Source organism: Vicia villosa, linkage group LG5 (genome assembly GCF_029867415.1).
Source record: "Vicia villosa cultivar HV-30 ecotype Madison, WI linkage group LG5, Vvil1.0, whole genome shotgun sequence".
Classification (NCBI taxonomy): Eukaryota; Viridiplantae; Streptophyta; class Magnoliopsida; order Fabales; family Fabaceae; genus Vicia; species Vicia villosa.
Genome location: NC_081184.1, coordinates 86,849,786 through 86,868,130, shown reverse-complemented (window position 1 = coordinate 86,868,130; position 18,345 = coordinate 86,849,786). Strand labels below are relative to the sequence as shown.

The 18,345-nt window shown below is 34.4% G+C and overlaps 1 protein-coding gene across 1 annotated transcript; it reads right to left on the bottom strand.

Annotated features, from left to right (window-relative positions):
- Window positions 1-12,802: 12,802 nt before the first annotated feature.
- Window positions 12,803-16,990, bottom strand: LOC131601808 (GTPase LSG1-1-like). The gene is made up of 7 exons (XM_058873700.1): window positions 16,577-16,990; window positions 16,362-16,469; window positions 15,888-15,974; window positions 15,602-15,695; window positions 14,739-14,795; window positions 14,317-14,396; window positions 12,803-14,207 (listed from the first exon to the last, which is right to left on the bottom strand). Exons 1-7 carry the CDS (start codon window positions 16,792-16,794, stop codon window positions 13,061-13,063), a joined length of 1,791 nt encoding a protein of 596 aa, XP_058729683.1. The 5' UTR covers window positions 16,795-16,990; the 3' UTR covers window positions 12,803-13,060.
- Between the last annotated feature and the right edge of the window lie 1,355 nt (window positions 16,991-18,345).

The following is an 18,345-nucleotide window of genomic DNA, read 5'->3' as shown; positions in this document are numbered from 1 at the left end:
TGATTCTATCAAGCTTCTGATAAACCCCATTGAATTTAAATCCGAGTACATCATTCACTCACCATAGATCTTCCTACTAACTTTGATAACATACTTGACAAGTTTCAAGATGGTTATCTTTAACACTTAACAACTAACTTTAATTTCCGCACCTTTACTATACCGCTCTTTATATTACCGCTCTTTATATTTCTCGCTTTATCGCTTTACTTTATCATTTCATCATATTTACTTTCCGTCATTTTCTCTTTGTCCACTTGGACATATGTTTATGCTTCTGTTATTTTTCTTTTGTCCACTTGGACCATACTTTATTTTTTCGCTAAAACACTAATAAATAACCAAAATCTAAAAAATACATAAGGCTCTCTTTGGACTATCGGTTACTATCCCTAGCGCTTTGGAGATTCGGACTTATGGACCTAGTACCTCTGGACTCATTCTATTACTATCCTGTGATTGTTCTGTCTGTCTGGCATTGTTCTGTTGTATGTTTATGTGTGCAGGTATTTCCTTGAAAGCCCTTGATGGTTAATTCCAAGGCATTGATATAAGGATTTTACCCGAAAACAGCCGTTACTCTGCCCAATTTTCGTCAGAATCTTAATAAAAAATGTTGCTAAGACAATAAGTTCATCTGGATCCCCAAGTGTTAATGTGTTGGTATTGATAAATCCAAAGGATGGGAAAACTACCTTGGCTCTTAATGTCAAGTGTTGGCTTCTTATTCGGTTAGACCGTTTCTTTCCTTAGCTTTTATTTTATGCATTAGGTTAGCCTCTTCATCTCCTCCCATTCTTAAATTTTCAAAATCTTCTCCCTTTTTCCAAAATATTCTTATGTTTGCAAACCTTTTCAAAACTTTTTTTTCTTTTCTTAAAAATATCTTTCGCCCTTAGTGGCTTTTCTTCAAAAGTTTAAACACCGTTAATTGTCGAAACGAGTGGTTATACCCCACGATTTTGAAATTGATTGATAATAACGAGATCTTTTCCGCGTGAGAGAGCTAGTGGCATACTCGTTGATTTTATCCGAGTTGGCGCCCTTCTTTCATTTGCGATGCAAAGAACTTGTTTGTTCTCATGCTCAAGATCAATGGCTGAGTATTTCTCTCTAACGACAACAAAGTGTTTATTCGTTTTAAAAACGTTTTTTCCAAAAGCGGAACTACATTAGCTCTGACTTCTCCATTGCACCGAGGAGGTATGTAGGCCCAAAGCTTAACGCTTTGCCGAGCTTATTTTAAAAATAAAACAAACCGTTTTTTAGCACACACACAGATTTTCAAAAAGGTTCCCGTGGAGTACCACGGATATGAGGGGTGCTTTAAACCTTCCCCTCATATAATCAACACCCGAACCTGAGTTCTCTTTCTTGTTTTAAAAACAAACTTTGGTTTTTTCGTTCTTTTCCCTTTTCCTTTGAAAAAATAAAGCGCGGTGGCGATTTCAAAACGGAATATTGATTCGAGTCAATCCCATGGCTTCGATATCAGATTTTTCCCCGCTACACCTGCCAGCACAGATTCCACACAATGGGAATCATGCCCTTTACTAATCCAACACATCATCAATGAATATGAATGAATGCAAACATACATGAACATACTTATACCATCGTCAAGTCTATGAGTAACATCATCAAATACTCATTTCATCATCATCATCATCAACATCATCATCATCATCCAAGTATGTTTATATACATTAGCATCATTCAATTACAATCAATCAATCATCATCATCATTAAAGAACATACATGTGTCCACATCAATCATCATCATTAATAAGAAAGAACATACATGTGTCCACATCATTCCAAACAAAGCAATCATCATCATACAATTCTCAACAAATCATACATCATAATGTTTTTCAAACGACATCTTATATTGTCACATTTCATCATATATGTCAATAATACATCATCCATCCAATAGACAAGATATTCACATCATCACGAAACTATCTCATAAGCTTCACCATACCAACAAACAAATCATCACATGATAATGTCTTAAACATAGCTTGTGTCGTTACATCTCATCATATATGTCCACCACAACATTCATCAAAACAAGAAAAGTCGTGAAATAATCTCAAACTACTAATCATTTCATTATCCTAACATAAAGAATACCTCATAAGCTTCATCCTGCTCGAAACGGCACACAAAACGGACCAACGGTTCAAAAGTTATGAGTTTTCTAAAATGATTCATTTTTTCAAAAACCTTCAGCCGTACGTGTTACAGAAAAAGCGTAACGGGTTACGAAGAACAAATTTTCAAAAACAGTTTCATCCGTAACCGGTTACGAACAACACCGTAACTGGTTACGAACTCGTAACCAGCCCCAAAACCCCATTTTTCACAGTCGTAACCGGTTACAAGCCCGACCGTAACCGGTTACATCACCTGTAACAGCAAAAAGCACTTTTAACAGCAACTTATTTCCATCCAACACAACCTAAATCAAATCATTTCGACCATACACAAAAATAGAATCAATTCACAATTATTCCATGTCATTTCATGCCTCAACAACACATTCGAACACAATCAAACATCACAAGCAAGCATTTACACATACTTTATCAATTTGAACCACAACAACACAAACATCATGGATTCTAGCCAAATGATCAATCATCATCTAAATTGACTCAAATCCCTAACTCTATCATATGACTCAATCGATACGAAATAATATATCTATATCAGTCCTATTATCCATAACCCGATAATAGATGTTAATCGGAAGAGTCCCCCCTTACCTTAGCCAAGAATCCGGACTTTTCCCCTTCTTCTCCAATAAACCCGTAAGCCTTTTTCCTTCACTTTCAGCAAGAATTCCCAATCTTCAAACTCGCTTATCTCCCTCATCGAGAACCTCCCTGACACGAATTAATATATCAAATCGAAGGAAATTTCGTGTAGAATCCGAATCTTCGAGAATTACCTGATTTGGAGTTATGAGCAGGAAGTTATGACCCATTTTGTGAAGGCTGCCAAAGGGTTGCGAAATAGATTTTGCCCACGAGTTCTTCTTCTCTCCCTCTTAGGTTTACCTCCTCTATTTCTCAATTTCCCTTTATTTTCTTTTTTTATGAAAACATAACATAATTTAGTAATGGGCTCCTTCACACTAACACCCCCACATTACTAACTCCACCAATGACCCAACACTACATTTTATTATTTCTCCCAACATAATTCCAATAAAATGCTAATTCAAATTAATTAATTTAAAACTTAATTAAATTAATTAAATAAGAAATTTTGGGATGTTACAACTCTCCCCCACTAAAAGAGTTTTCGTCCTCGAAAACATACCTCAAGTGAAAAGTTACGGATAGGAGTCCTTCATCTGACTCTCCAGTTCCCAGGTAACATTTCCCTAGTCGATCCTCAAAATTCATCTGACATAACCAACAGAAACATGTCTCATGCATTCAATTTCAGCTGTTACGTCGCATTTGACCACCCAAAGGTGTACTACTCATTATACCCCCAAAAGGTTAACAACAATAGTACATTGAGGTACAACTCATACAATACGCTCAATGACTAAATAATATAATTACACAACCCGTGGTATGATCACACCTTATCAACACTTCAGTAATGCATTCCATCTACCAAACGTACCAACCTTAGACACACTCTTCCATCTGAGCGATAAAATAATACTTACACTTTTCACCAACTGCTTCCTTCACAAAACTCAATAATCGTATTCTTCATGCCATTGAATTCCAATTATCTGACTCCTCTTAAGTCACACCATCAATTATCCAACACTTTACATTCTGCTTCCGCTACACTATTCCGATTACTCATTACAATCACCTACACCAATTAGATTCCTGAGTTTTACCCGATTCCGACTCTCTTTACTCATTCGTTCGAGAATCATTCTTTACCATTCATGGTACTAATCTACCACTTAGCAATACTTACTCGCACTCAAAAATAAATTCCTGAGTTACTACATCTATTAAAACATTCCAACCATCAGAACGAGTACACCCAAGTAATTGTAATCACACTCATTAACATTAATATACTGTTGCTTACAAAATAGCTCAGACTGAGTCTCGCTCTTTTCTAGGAATTAAATCAACTTCGTTCTCCATAGAGTATAATTCCTCATTATATCTGGAATCTACAATGTCACCTTAATAACAACACAAAATTATTACAGCTTTATATAGTATCAACTCTTCGTTTTAATTTCGCCGAATGCATACTCGTTAACTACGTAGAACCATAATAACATATTCATCATCTCGGCAATTATTCAAAAGAGTTATAATTCTTCGACACGTCATCCTTACATCCACTGGGTTCTAAATCCAATATATAGATCAATACACATTCTCTATGTAGGCTCTTGACATATCAATTCCTCACTTCCCACAAGTAGTACTCATAACACTACTCCACATCGCACTTTCGCTGCGCGACTCTGATTACCCGTCTTAAGTCATCATCCAATATATTGCACTCTTTCGTTTTCACTTCTTCATAAGTTCACACAACATGGTGAGTGATTATTCTCACGGCTTAGTATTCTTCACATCCCAAACCATTAAGGTAACAAACCAAGTTCATCCCATCTATATGATTCCGTCTACTACCAACAAGAGATTAAGGGTGATCAAGTCCTCAATTTGTCAATAGATAGCCGACAACCATGTTTAAGCATAAACTGTCGTTACTACATAATAGTGTCCTTTTCGAGTTTGCACTCAACTCATTAACATCGTCATAGTTCAATAATCCACTTTGAGTCTTTACAACTCGCACACTTCACTCTTATTGGATCTTGTCGGTGAGACACCAACGTCCAAACATTTCACACAATCCGCTTCATAGTCACTTAGCATCACACACTTGTTAAGTACTTCCAACTTCACAATCACTAATATACTCGTAGATTACTATTCATCTCGTTCCAAATCAAAATCCTCATCTTAGCAAAAGACCGCGATAACATTCATAACTCGTGGCTTTACTTCCAATCCTGTGACGTCTTTCACATCCCAATATCATTCCACTCGGAATCTCAACAAGTCTTCCTCACATCAATAGGTGTTAGAAATTCTCTACAATTCTTATTTTATACCCGTCGTTACTTTGGCATCACAATTACGACTTCAACTGTTCCCAAAGTTTATTTCACCCTTCCTACTAATTCACTCTTCACTAAAATCCATCGGCACTCAAATCATCTTTATTATCGAACATCTCATCAGCCTATTCATCAACAACATGTTCCACTCAATTTTGTTTCGAACAATCGCGATAGTAGGTATTCCTATTCAACAAGTTCTACGCTTCCTTAACCGAATTCAGAATATCTCCTCATAGGATCACCTCTACTGTATTTATAACTCTCTCATAAGGTAGAACATAACTTAACCTATTCGTAGGCTCAACGGCACATTAATCCGACACTCGGAACTCAAGATATGAATTTTCCAATCGTTATCCGAAAATGCATCCTCGACATCATGCAACGACGCTCTATACGGTATTCCCAAAACTCTTCAAATGGAATATTCAATTCTTAAAATTACTTCTCAACAAACCTTCTAATTATTCCTTCAATCCGTCCAACACTGACACTGACATCTCGTGCAGTACCAATAAGTCTAGTTCTAAGAACAAGAGTAACCGTAACTTCACCTCTTTCCAACGTCATCCTGTCATAATTAAATATGTTACAGCTGCTGCAACCATTTGTATAACAAAGTTCATCTCTTTAGCTTTCCGATGCTTCAAACGGAGCTCAAATAGGATGTCCAGAACTCCAGTTATGAATTTTCGTAGTTCTGCAGCTATTCTGCAATTTTCCTGCGTTTTGCTTACGAAAATCTCACTCCAAAACTCAATCTCTTCAACTCGATCACATTCCAAACAGCCCCTTATCATATCTCTTCACTTCCAAACATTCTTATAACTTGAGCAACACATCCCATCGCCGAAGTGCGATTTTTGAAACCTTACGACCGCAAACCTCTTTGCAACTTGCAGCTGAACTCCTTCTGAGACGCAAGGCTACTCAACTGACAACTTCGCATCCCCTCAGCAGAGCTGATACATTGAAACTTCCTAATTTTCCTCTCCTACAAATAATCATCAATTACATCTAATCATTCTCCTTCAAGATGCTCCAACTAAATTACCAGTCAAGTCTTAATTCCAAGTCACCTTCGATTCGGGAAACAACAACCCCAACAACGCTTGCACTGTTGCCAATAACAGCCTACTGAATAAATCATCTTACAATCGAAACATAATCTAGGAGTGAAGCTTCTCCCCCACTTTTTTCAAACCAACTTCCGCAACAAACAACCAAGCACCGACAGTGATTCACTCACATGTCGCGTACTAAGGGATAGTATGCCGACAGTATTCAACTGTCGTGCAACTCAACTGACTCGACAATTGGCCGGACGGACCGACCTGCTCTGATACCACTATTGTAACACCTCTCTAAACCCCGCGGAAATTAATAAAATAATTCAGAGTAAAACATGAAAACAAGGGTGCCACAATTCTATTTAAACAATTTATCATAAATCAATTGTCATGCTTCACTTAGGAACGAATCATCAATTTAACAAAATCATGTTTCTACACAGCGGAACATTAACCAACGGATAAGCATAACATCATCTAGGCAATATCTCACAAAATTACTCCAATAATAATAAAATAGAGTATCATCATAAACTCTAAACTAGCGTTCCCCAATGTTACAATATCAGAGCATGACACCGACGCTATACTTAAACAAACTGGCCTATGAGCTATCCTCACCAAAGCCAAAAGCCGCTACTCGCCAATCTGAAAATGTCAACAGTAAGGGTGAGTCTCATTCAAATTAACAAATGTTATTGAATCATAAATAATAACACATCATAGTTACATCATTCACCCAATTGTTTCATAAACAGACATTCAGACAAGTTTCATCATCACAAAACAATCAACCAACACATCATCAATATTTATAACACTGGAATACATCCAATCATGTTATAAAAGTCATGCATATGAATGCAACTGACACTATGCATGTGGTGCCAACATCATCAAATGGGAATAACCCATGACCGATCCAACATCATCAAGATACGGCCCTGCTAGCACAGATTCCACACAATGGGAATCATGCCCTTTACTAATCCAACACATCATCATGGATACAGCATCATCAATGAATATGAATGAATGCAAACATACATGAACATACTTATACCATCGTCAAGTCTATGAGTAACATCATCAAATACTCATTTCATCATCATCATCATCAACATCATCATCATCATCCAAGTATGTTTATATACATTAGCATCATTCAAATACAATCAATCAATCATCATCATCATTAAAGAACATACATGTGTCCACATCAATCATCATCATTAATAAGAAAGAACATACATGTGTCCACATCATTCCAAACAAAGCAATCATCATCATACAATTCTCAACAAACCATACATCATAATGTTTTTCAAACGACATCTTATATTGTCACATTTCATCATATATGTCAATAATACATCATCCATCCAATAGACGAGATATTCACATCATCACGAAATTATCTCATAAGCTTCACCATACCAACAAACAAATCATCACATGATAATGTCTTAAACATAGCTTGTGTCGTTACATCTCATCATATATGTCCACCACAACATTCATCAAAACAAGCAAAGTCGTGAAATAATCTCAAGCTACTAATCATTTCATCATCCTAACATAAAGAATACCTCATAAGCTTCATCCTGCTCGAAACGGCACACAAAACGGACCAACGTTTCAAAAGTTATGAGTTTTCTAAAATGATTCAATTTTTCAAAAACCTTCAGCCGTAACGGGTTACGAAGAACAAATTTTCAAAAACAGTTTCAGCCGTAACCGGTTACGAACAACATCGTAACCGGTTACGAACTCGTAACCAGCCCAAAAACCCCATTTTTCACAGCCGTAACCGGTTACAAGCCCGACCATAACCGGTTACATCACCTGTAACAGCAAAAAGCACTTTTGACAGCAACTTATTTCCATCCAACACAACCCAAATCGAATCATTTTGACCATACACAAAAATAGAATCAATTCACAATTATTCCATGTCATTTCATGCCTCAACAACACATTCGAACACAATCAAACATCACAAGCAAGTATTTACACATACTTTATCAATTTGAACCACAACAACACAAACATCATGGATTCTAGCCAAATGATCAATCATCATCTAAATTGACTCAAATCCCTAACTCTATCATATGACTCAATCGATACGAAATAATATATATATATATATATATATATATATCAGTCCTATTATCCATAACCCGATAATAGATGTTAATTGGAAGAGTCCCCCCTTACCTTAGCCAAGAATCCGGACTTTTCCACTTCTTCTCCATCAAACCCGTAAGCCTTTTTCCTTCACTTTCAGCAAGAATTCCCAATCTTCAAACTCGCTTATCTCCCTCATCGAGAACCTCCCTGACATGAATTAATATATCAAATTGAAGGAAATTTCGTGTAGAATCCGAATCTTCGAGAATTACCTGATTTGGAGTTACAAGCAGGAAGTTATGACCCATTTTGTGAAGGCTGCCAAAGGGTTGCGAAATAGCTTTTGCCCATGAGTTCTTCTTCTCTCCCTCTTAGGTTTACCTCCTCTATTTCTCAATTTCCTCTTATTTTCTTGTTTTATGAAAACATAACATAATTTAGTAATGGGCTCCTTCACACTAACACCCCCACATTACTAACTCCACCAATGACCCAACACTACATTTTATTATTTCTCCCAACATAATTCCAATAAAATGCTAATTCAAATTAATTAATTTAAAACTTAATTAAATTAATTAAATAAGAAATTTTGGGATGTTACAAGGGGCTACCAAGCCAGGATGAAATCAATATCCGATAATATCAATTCGAAGTTAAACAGTCTCAGTTTACCCTTTTCACTTAATCACTACCCTTCCTATGACTTCTACCTAAGACCCACCTAGGTATGAGGCCCTCCTCAAATCCCTTCCAATCACAATCCCTTGTGAAAAAATAAAAACCAAATAAAATAACCAGAAGATACTCTTCCAGACAAACTACTCCTCGATGCTTCAAAGCTTACGAGGATGCAAATACTCTCCTTGCTTAAAAGCTTCGGAGATCACAACAACATTCAAAACCTGAAGATTTATGAATGTACACATATGAAACACACAGAAAATAAAGATTCCTAAACCCTAAAACAAATAATATCAGTTCCACACCTAAACTAGGTTACAGCCCTTCTATTTATAGATATGTCTTTTTCTGGACTGGGCTTCAAATCGAAACAGTGAGGCTGCCAAAATTCTGCTACTTGTTCTCCAAGAAATTAGGTCTTCAATCCAATCTTTTCTATAATGTCTCCAATAATAGACAACATGGAAATCTTCTGATTGAAACCATCTTGGTAAAAATATCAGCTGATTGATTTCTTCGAATATTCTGAGTTGAATTAAAGATTCTTGTAGCAAATAAAACCACCTGATCCACTTGTTAGACCAGCTTCTGCAGCCAAGATGTTATGCTAGGATGTTCAACATGTTGAAGTTTGAATGCTAAGTCATCTAGCATCTCTTCCAACATGATCTTCTTCAGTATGTTTTAGCAAAATGCCTGCCAACAACCAGAGAGCCTTCAGAAGGTATTATAAGTATTATCCCAAAAGTACAGAGATGCTAATAAGAAAGGTTGGCAATAGCTAAAGCCTAGCTTCGACATTTGGATTAAGTCGAAGATACCTAAATCCTTCCAAGCTTGGGCTTTCTTTTTCTCACTTTTAGTGAGCCAGTTTATGTATGGTTCGTCCAGCGTAGAACATGGTCGAAAGGGCCTAAAGTTTTCAGTTATGTAGTATAACTGAAAAACTTTAATGAAGAACCTTCGACCCTGGCGAAAGAGAAGTGGTGTCTGCCTTCCTGGGGAAAACGACAGTGATGGCAGAGAGCCACCGCAGCCATTGTAACAAAGTTGTGCCACCGGGAAAAAGGAAATATGGTGGTCCGAAATTGAAGGAAAAAAGTAATTTTTGATGCCAAAAAAAAAATAATTAACGATCAATATTAAAAAATAAAAAATATTAAGATCTTTTATTAACTATATATAAAGAGTTATAATTTAGAAAATTAAAGTGATAGAGTAAAAGATTTAGACTATATTTTTAGAGTATAACTTATAAATTCATATCACCATATAAAAGAAATGTTTGATAACAATTTTTTTATTACCAATTTATAACTCATAGAAATATTTTTCAGTTGCCATTTTGAATAAAGGCCCGTTCATTATTTGTGGAATAAATTGAAGTAAAAATTTGGATATAAAAATATTTATCATGTATTACTTCAATAAAATTATAATTTTCAATTTAAAAATAAAAGCAAAATGTTTTAATGTAAAATTAAATATCTATTAAATAAATTATTTATTAATGTAAAATTAAACATCTATTAAATAAATTATTTGTTAAATTAAATTACATAAATACTTCAAATAAAATTCTTTTATTTATTAAGATGATGATAAACACAATTAACTAAAAATAAATTCAATAAAATTATTGCATGACGAATTTATCTTTTCAATAATACTACATCTCTCTCTTTTTTTTTTTTTTTTAATTTCTATTCAATCAAACATAAAATAATAATAATAATAATAATAATAATAATAATAATAATAATAATAATAATAATAATAATAGAGAAAATATTTCCTTCACTTTTATTTCTCTTATATCAAACAATATAATAAAATCATTCTATTTCTCATCTCATTATCTCTTATCATTTTTTTATTAGAACAAAACTTAGGTAAAAATTTTTAGGTGTCGTTCTTACTATTTTCCAATAAAGTTATGACAAGTGTATAATTTTCTGTTACACGTATGTTAATTTCTTCTATTTTCACTCACTAAATCATATTTGTCATAATTTTATTAGAAAATAGTAAGAACCACACCTAAAGAATTGTACCTAAGTTTTGTCCTTTTTATTATAAATCAAACATAGTGAAGCATGAAAAATTGTTTTACACACAACCTCACAGAATTTTAATTAATTAAAAAATAAATACTAATTTTTCTCTCTCCTTCATATTCTCATCTACCTCATAAATCCAATTAAAAACAAAATTAAAATTAAAATAAATTTAAAAAGTACTTTTTTTTATTGTTGTTCATGCAAGAGCAATGAAACATGAAATAGAGTGCATCATTCACCTATGTATTACAAATACAATTTAGACACAAACACTCAAAATGCTGGAAAGAGCAAAAATGGAGTGCATCATCACCGATGTATTACAAAAACAATTTAGACACAAATACACAAAATGACGGAAAGAGCAAAGAATTAAGATTGTTGATTGCGGCCATTATATTGATTTTTTTTAAGGAATATATAAATTTTAGCAACTATAAAATAATTAGAAGTTTAAGTGGGAAATGGTCGTAATTGAATAGATTAGGCAAAGAAAAAAAATAATAAAAGAAAATATTGCGAGAATAAGAAAGTGATGTTATGTTTTGAAGGAAGTCACATTAGAAATTATTGAATGTGGCTACAATTAAATTATAGGTTTATTTGTATTAGCTTTAAAAAAATAATATTTTTTAATTTTTAAAAATAATTTATATAAATATGTTTTTCAAAATATTGAAAGTTTTTAAATTTATTTTTTGTAAATTAAAAAACTAATTTTAACATCTTATAACTTAAATATACATTAGATTAAAATATAGTCAAAATTATAATTTTTTAAAATAAATTATATCTCAAAATTGATACTTAAAAAAAAAACTATTTAAAATAACTTCAAGTGATTTTTAAAAAAATTAAATATCTAAAAATAAATATATTAAAATAATAAAATATTTAAAATAACAATTTAAGAATAACTATTCAAACTAATTTTTTATTTGAAATATTTATAAAAAAAAAACTCTTTGCAATTTTTTTGATAAAAATATGTAAGATTATGAAAATAATTATAAAATAAAACTTAAACAAGTTTTGCTTGACATAAAACAATGAATTGTTGTCTTCTATATGCTTTTAAAAATGTGCACACACATTGAATAATAAGAAATTATTGAATAATAAGAAATTATTTTGTTTCCTTCAGGGTGCGTTTGATTTGCTAAAAAACGAGGTGGACAAAAAATATGGCAAGGTACTCGACAAAACCATAATTTCTTGTACCCCACTAAACCATGGGACAACTTTTTGCCCCAAGCACTAATTATCAAAGAAATATCAAAAAATTATTTTTTACTCTCTTTCTTATTATTTAATATTTTAATTCATAATTAATATGTTATATATCAAAAAATGTTATAATAAAAATTATACTATTTTTATTTGGTTGATTGACGTATCAAATAAATTAGAGAAAAAAAATCTCAATTTATTATTTTTCTTTCATTATTTAATATTTTAATTGATGTGCCAAAATAAAATTATATAGATATTTAACGCTGTTAATAATAATTGTTAGATTTTTGCAAGTGTTTGACTTACTCCAACACTAATTTTATCGTCTTCCATGAGACTCCTATTATAAACTGCATAAAATATAAAAAAATAGGCTTAAGGTCTCCTGTGGATATTCACATTGAAGCTTCAGCTCCTTTGTAATTCAATCAACAGAATCTGCTATGCTATCCTTGTAAACACATGCATAAGAGAACATGCACACTTAAATCCGGACAATTGAAGTATCTTATTTTAAAACTACATTTTCATCCCAATATTCGAAACAATAACCAAATAGCAAAATGACGTAAATACAATATTTTTCCAAATACCTTTTTACCCTCTCGCGAGGCAAGCTTTAGAGAAATTGACTGGGTGGTCTATTCCTGGAAAGCCTTACAAAAGGGCTCACTTAAGAAAACTATGTATGTATGGGTCTAACAGACAAGTTGTTGCACATAAACCAGAGGGAGTGACCTTATCAAACATTCAGAGGACCTGCATTTACTGGCTTCTGATGGAATCTTGCAATTGGCATCCCATCTGTATCATCCTTCCCTGCTTTCCCGGCTCTCCATGAACGATCTTTTGTCCTCTGCGGCTTTTTGTGGTGCTTATGTGATTCCTTGGTCTTCTTAGCTGCAACTTTGTTTGAAGCAAGCCCATTAGCAATGTCGAATGAACTGAGGTCGTCCAACACATGCTCAAGTTTTGGTGTAAGTACAGTCTCAGTCTCAACATCTGAAGAATCTTCAATATCAGATGAATCTGACACATGTGAATTATCTTGGTCATGTCCAGTGGAATCTTCAGAAGCTAATTCTTGATTTGACACGTTAGGCGGCATTGCATAGTGAGGCAGCTTCCCATCAATGTAATCTTTCAGTATCTGCCGAGAAGCTCTGGTTTCGTCAGGCAGTCCGCTAGAAGTAGATTGCCCACGAGAAGCACAATATGTTCTCAAAAGTTCAGATGCTAGAGGGGGGCGGGATTGGGACTCATATGACTTAGGTTTAGGAAGACTGATGTTATAGATCTCTTCTATGACATGTCTCGGGACTCTATTGGCGACAACTTGGACACACTCCCTGTGTTCGGTCATCCTATCAATTGGCAACACCCCACAAGTAATCATCTCATATCTTGAGCTTGAGAAAGATGGAAAAACTAACCCAGGACAATCACAAAGTGTCAACTTTTCAGAAATAATTAATGTCTGAAAGTGCTTTGTTTTTCCTGGGGTAGAGGTGACACCGGTTTTCTTTTGTCCAACTAGAGCATTGATAGTTGAACTTTTCCCTACATTAGGATATCCAACAAATCCCACAATCACGTGACTTGACGATGAACTAGCAGAAGTATTTTCACCTGAGGATTCAATAGTGGATGACCCTGTGCCAGAGGAGCCTGAATTTCTTCTCCTGTGTACTATCTCTTCAGCCTCTGATTGCAGGCGGGCTAAAAGCTCATCCCTTCCATATATCTTTGTGTCTGGGTTATTTGCACTTGCCATGTTATCAGTCTGTGATGAACCAAGTTTTTTGCCTTCCAAAACTGCAGTAGCAGCTTTGGCTGACCAGAAGATAAAGAGAATATCATGAGCACGAAAGTATTCTGCCCATTTCTCTCTGCAGGGGAACAGAAGAAAAACAGAGGATAAATAAAAAGGATACTAAAAAATAAAAATTCAAAAGCAATGATTTGAAACAGAATAAACCGAAAAATATATATTCAAACCTGACAGAAGCAGGTAAAAGATCTGCCTTATTAACCAAAAGCAATGTGCGTTTATGCACATCAACCTCCTTTACATAAGCCTGTTTAGAAATTAAAGCAAAATGGGTCATGCTTGAACACATATAAGAATGACTCGCATGAAAGAAAATAATAAAAAAATGTCCAAAGTTGTCTACATAGATTAAAGACACATGATATGGCAAAATCTCTCTCACTACTTCCCAGGGATATTTTTATCAAAAGAAAAGACTTTTATATAATACTGTGAGTAACATGGTATGTCTCTTAAGCCAAAGTTGCTGTAAAAGAATATTCAGCACAAAGTCTTTGGCTGTATCTGTGCATAAATTTGCTACATACCAAATAATTTCTTCTACAGTTGTCAAGTAAGAATTTCCCAAAGAAAGAGAAAAACATCTTACCTCAAGGTCAGGACAGCGATAGAATAATGGATCTCGTGAATCAACAACCATAACAATCTGGAAAAAAAAAAGAGAATCAATATTTCTTGCACTTGGAGGCTATACAGAGCATATCAAATAGAAAAGTACAACACTAAGGATATTTCTACCCAAGTATAAATATACCAATTATCCAAATGCTTTCATAAAATATAGGCAATTACTAACAGGAAAAAACAGAATATTAATTAAGGGAGGGATAAAAAATAGGCTTTTATCCATGGTCAACCAAAGCATCTTTTTCTTTTTTGTTTCTGGAAGTTGAAAAGTGAAACTGCTCTCAGGATCATCCTTTAGTTTCAAGCTCATGATGCAGGTCCTAAAAATGAATAGGTATTTTCCCCTCATTTTTTGTTTGACCAATCAAAATTAAGGACAAGGCAGCTACAATCTAATCAATGTACTCACTTGCTTCTGTACAGATTAAAATGCTGTTAGCAACCATCTTTAATAGAAGATGGGAGCTACATCATATTTTGAACTATAAACATTACACTTTACTTTGTTAACATTACTAACAACAGACGGGAAGTGACATAGAACTCAACAACAGAAAAGTAAGCAGCTCATGAAAAACAAATGACCAAGTATTTTACACCGAGAAATAATCTATAGATAACCAGATGGGCCACTGGAATTCACGTTTCCATAACTGGGAGCTATGCCCAATATTATTACATATGATAACATAGTCAGACTCCCAATCATTAAAAGCTATATAAAATGTATGCACCAACTTCACAAAGAGCATATGATGATAAATCTGCACAGGCAGAAGTTGATATATATTTCTAGGTAAAACTTTGAAGAGCACACAAACTTACCAAATCACTGCGCTCAACAACCCGCCAGAGCTGTCTCCAGATATCAAGATTTTTCTCAAATGGAGTAAGGACAAGCTTCTTATTTTCCTCAAGTCTAGAAAACACCACCAAAACATCAATAAGTAAAGTATTAAGAACATGTACGAAAGCAATTAAATTCTTTAACTACATCACATAACAGAAACCATTGCCTACAATTGCCATTGGTTTTTACATCTAATTCCTAGCTTGTAATTGCAAACCAATTAAGAACAGGGAAGAGAAGAGCAGATGCTATGTAACTAACCTGGCTAAGCTGCGACGCCAAGTTAAGAAATGTTGTGTTTCATTGGCATGAAGCTCGTCAGCAGACATTTCAGCACTCCATGATGGCCTGAAAACAAATGAATCACACACACCTAACATTAAAGAACAGTCTGGTGGAAGGGAAATGGAGGGTAGAGAATTTATCTTAAACTTTATCCATCTCCTCCTATCCACTCATCAAACCAAACACAATACATTGTCGAAACTCGGGTTACTCTGGTTCAGTTATTTCGACAGTTCAATCGCAGTTTTATCAACCGTGACCCAGAAGTCTTTTCAGGTTCAGTTTTTAAAACACTGCAAAACATGTATGAAATATCTCCCCTTCCTCCCTTCCACCCCATGAAAATCTCTACCCTCCCTTCTATTGAACCAAACAGTCCTTAATTGTATGGTCGGAATTGAGATACATGGTAAAATCATCATTTTTTAGTAACTAACGAAAACAAAATACCTCCGTGGAACTCGAAGACTGCTAGCATGCAGAGCCTCTTCAATCCTCTGCTCCTTCTTGATTTCTTCAGGCGTCGAACCATTAAAGACACTACCAGACGCAGGATCCCTAATTTCAAAACAAACACACATAACAACAAAATCAAATATTTCACAAAAAAACATTCACAAATAGGTTACATAGAAAACGATTTCCAATTAAAAAACGATGTTTACAGATTGATGCGGGCGGTTGGAGGAGGAACAGGAAGATCGAGCAGCTGTTCCTCATCTCCATCCCCTTGTTCAAGGATGGCGTCGATATCAGAAACTTCGGTGAACGATTCGAGAAACTTCTTCTTGTAGATTCGACCCTTCTCCTTGGTTTGTTGAATCATGTGATTGTGTTGCTTCACAAGAGCCCTACCTAGCTCGTTCTTTGGATTCTTTCCCATTTTTCTCACAATTGAAACCCTAACAAATCGCCTCTTTGATGCTCTTGAGATAAGTGTTTCGGTGTTTTTTTTCTTTTGGTGTTCTTATGGATTCTCGGTTCCAAGGGATGGGCCACCGTATTCTGTTTTGGTTTCAGATTAGGGTTTAAGAAAAGGCGAATTCTTATTTTTCATCCTAAAGTTACTCAACAGATTTGTCAAAATCAGAATAGTCTAAATGTATTTCACTTTTTAATATTATTATTTAAAAAAATAATTAATAGGAATAATTTAATAATTATCTATACTCAAATTGATTAATTACAAAGGTAATATAAATTTTTTATTTTTTTAATCTAATTTAACCTTGATTTTTAATCATTTTCATGATTGTATTTTACAGTCTCCTGTACAGAATTTATTTGCATATTTTCTCATTTTTCAAATAAATTATCTTATTTCACTTCTTAATTAGGGGTGGCAAACGGGGATGCCGCCTTATTTAGGTTCATCTTGCAAAAGCTCGCAAAAAAAAAAAGAATGGGGTGGACATAGTTAAGGGTGTGGACCTAAAATCTTAGTCTGTCTCGTAAAAAGTGAAGGCGGGCCGGACTAAGCCCCGCGGGCACTACACCTTTTTAGTCTAAAAATGCAAAAAGTATGTTAATTTACGTGTTCGCAAAAGCTCGCATAAAAAACATGGTGGGGCGGATGTCACATTAAAGGGTGAGGGCTTAAAACCTTGGTCCGCCCCTGACTAAAATCCAGACAAAACGGGCATGCCCAGCGGGACGGGCCCGTTTTGCCACCCCTATTCAAGTGGTAACTAAAATATCTAGATATTTTCTCATAAAGTGATAATGACTTGGCTTGTGAGTGAGAATCCAAAGGCTAGAGATTGTTCTTATCATCTTTCACTATTCAATCCTAGGGCTAATACTAAATGTCTTGGTATATAAATTAATCATCATGAGAAAGACAATTTCTATCCTTTCTCACAATCTCTCTCTCCCTCGGCCAAACCATTCCCACACCATTACTTTCCCAAAAAAATTATTCTTTCCACCATTTTCATCTCTTGGGAGTTTGATCTTGAAATTAGAAGTTGGAAATTTTATAACTAAGGTAATATGACACATATTTTCCCTTTTCAAAGTGAAAAACCTTTATTAATCTTCATGATTTTTGGACTAGAAATTAGTATGTGAGAAAAATAAACCAATAAATCTTTTCTTCTTGATAACACCTACAAAACCCACAAACAAAAATCATGATCAGAGCGACTTTTTGGAAACCACTGAGCCAGGAATATCACCACCGTGCTGAAAAGTGTGATGACAATTGTTGAACTGATATTGAACTGTTTCTATCCTAAACTAAATAATTTATCCTTTCTGTTTGCCTTGGTCACAATCTCCAGCCGCTAGTCGCTGCTGTCGTTAAGGGTGGGTTTCTTCACCTTTAAATTGTTTTCCTAATAATCTACTATCTAGCAATCAAAACAATAGTCCTGCACAATTACATTATTGCCCTTCCTTTTTAACTAATTTTCTACTCAAGGGTTAGTTTGGT

Excerpts from the sequence above, each read along its gene's own strand:
- LOC131601808 (XM_058873700.1), bottom strand. The coding sequence starts at position 16,794 with ATGGGAAAGAATCCAAAGAACGAGCTAGGTAGGGCTCTTGTGAAGCAA. Across the intron at positions 14,796-15,601 it reads TTGTTGAGCGCAGTGATTTG|ATTGTTATGGTTGTTGATTC; the intron begins GTAAGTTTGTGT and ends TTTTTTTTCCAG. Across the intron at positions 14,208-14,316 it reads CTTTTACCTGCTTCTGTCAG|AGAGAAATGGGCAGAATACT; the intron begins GTTTGAATATAT and ends GTTCCCCTGCAG.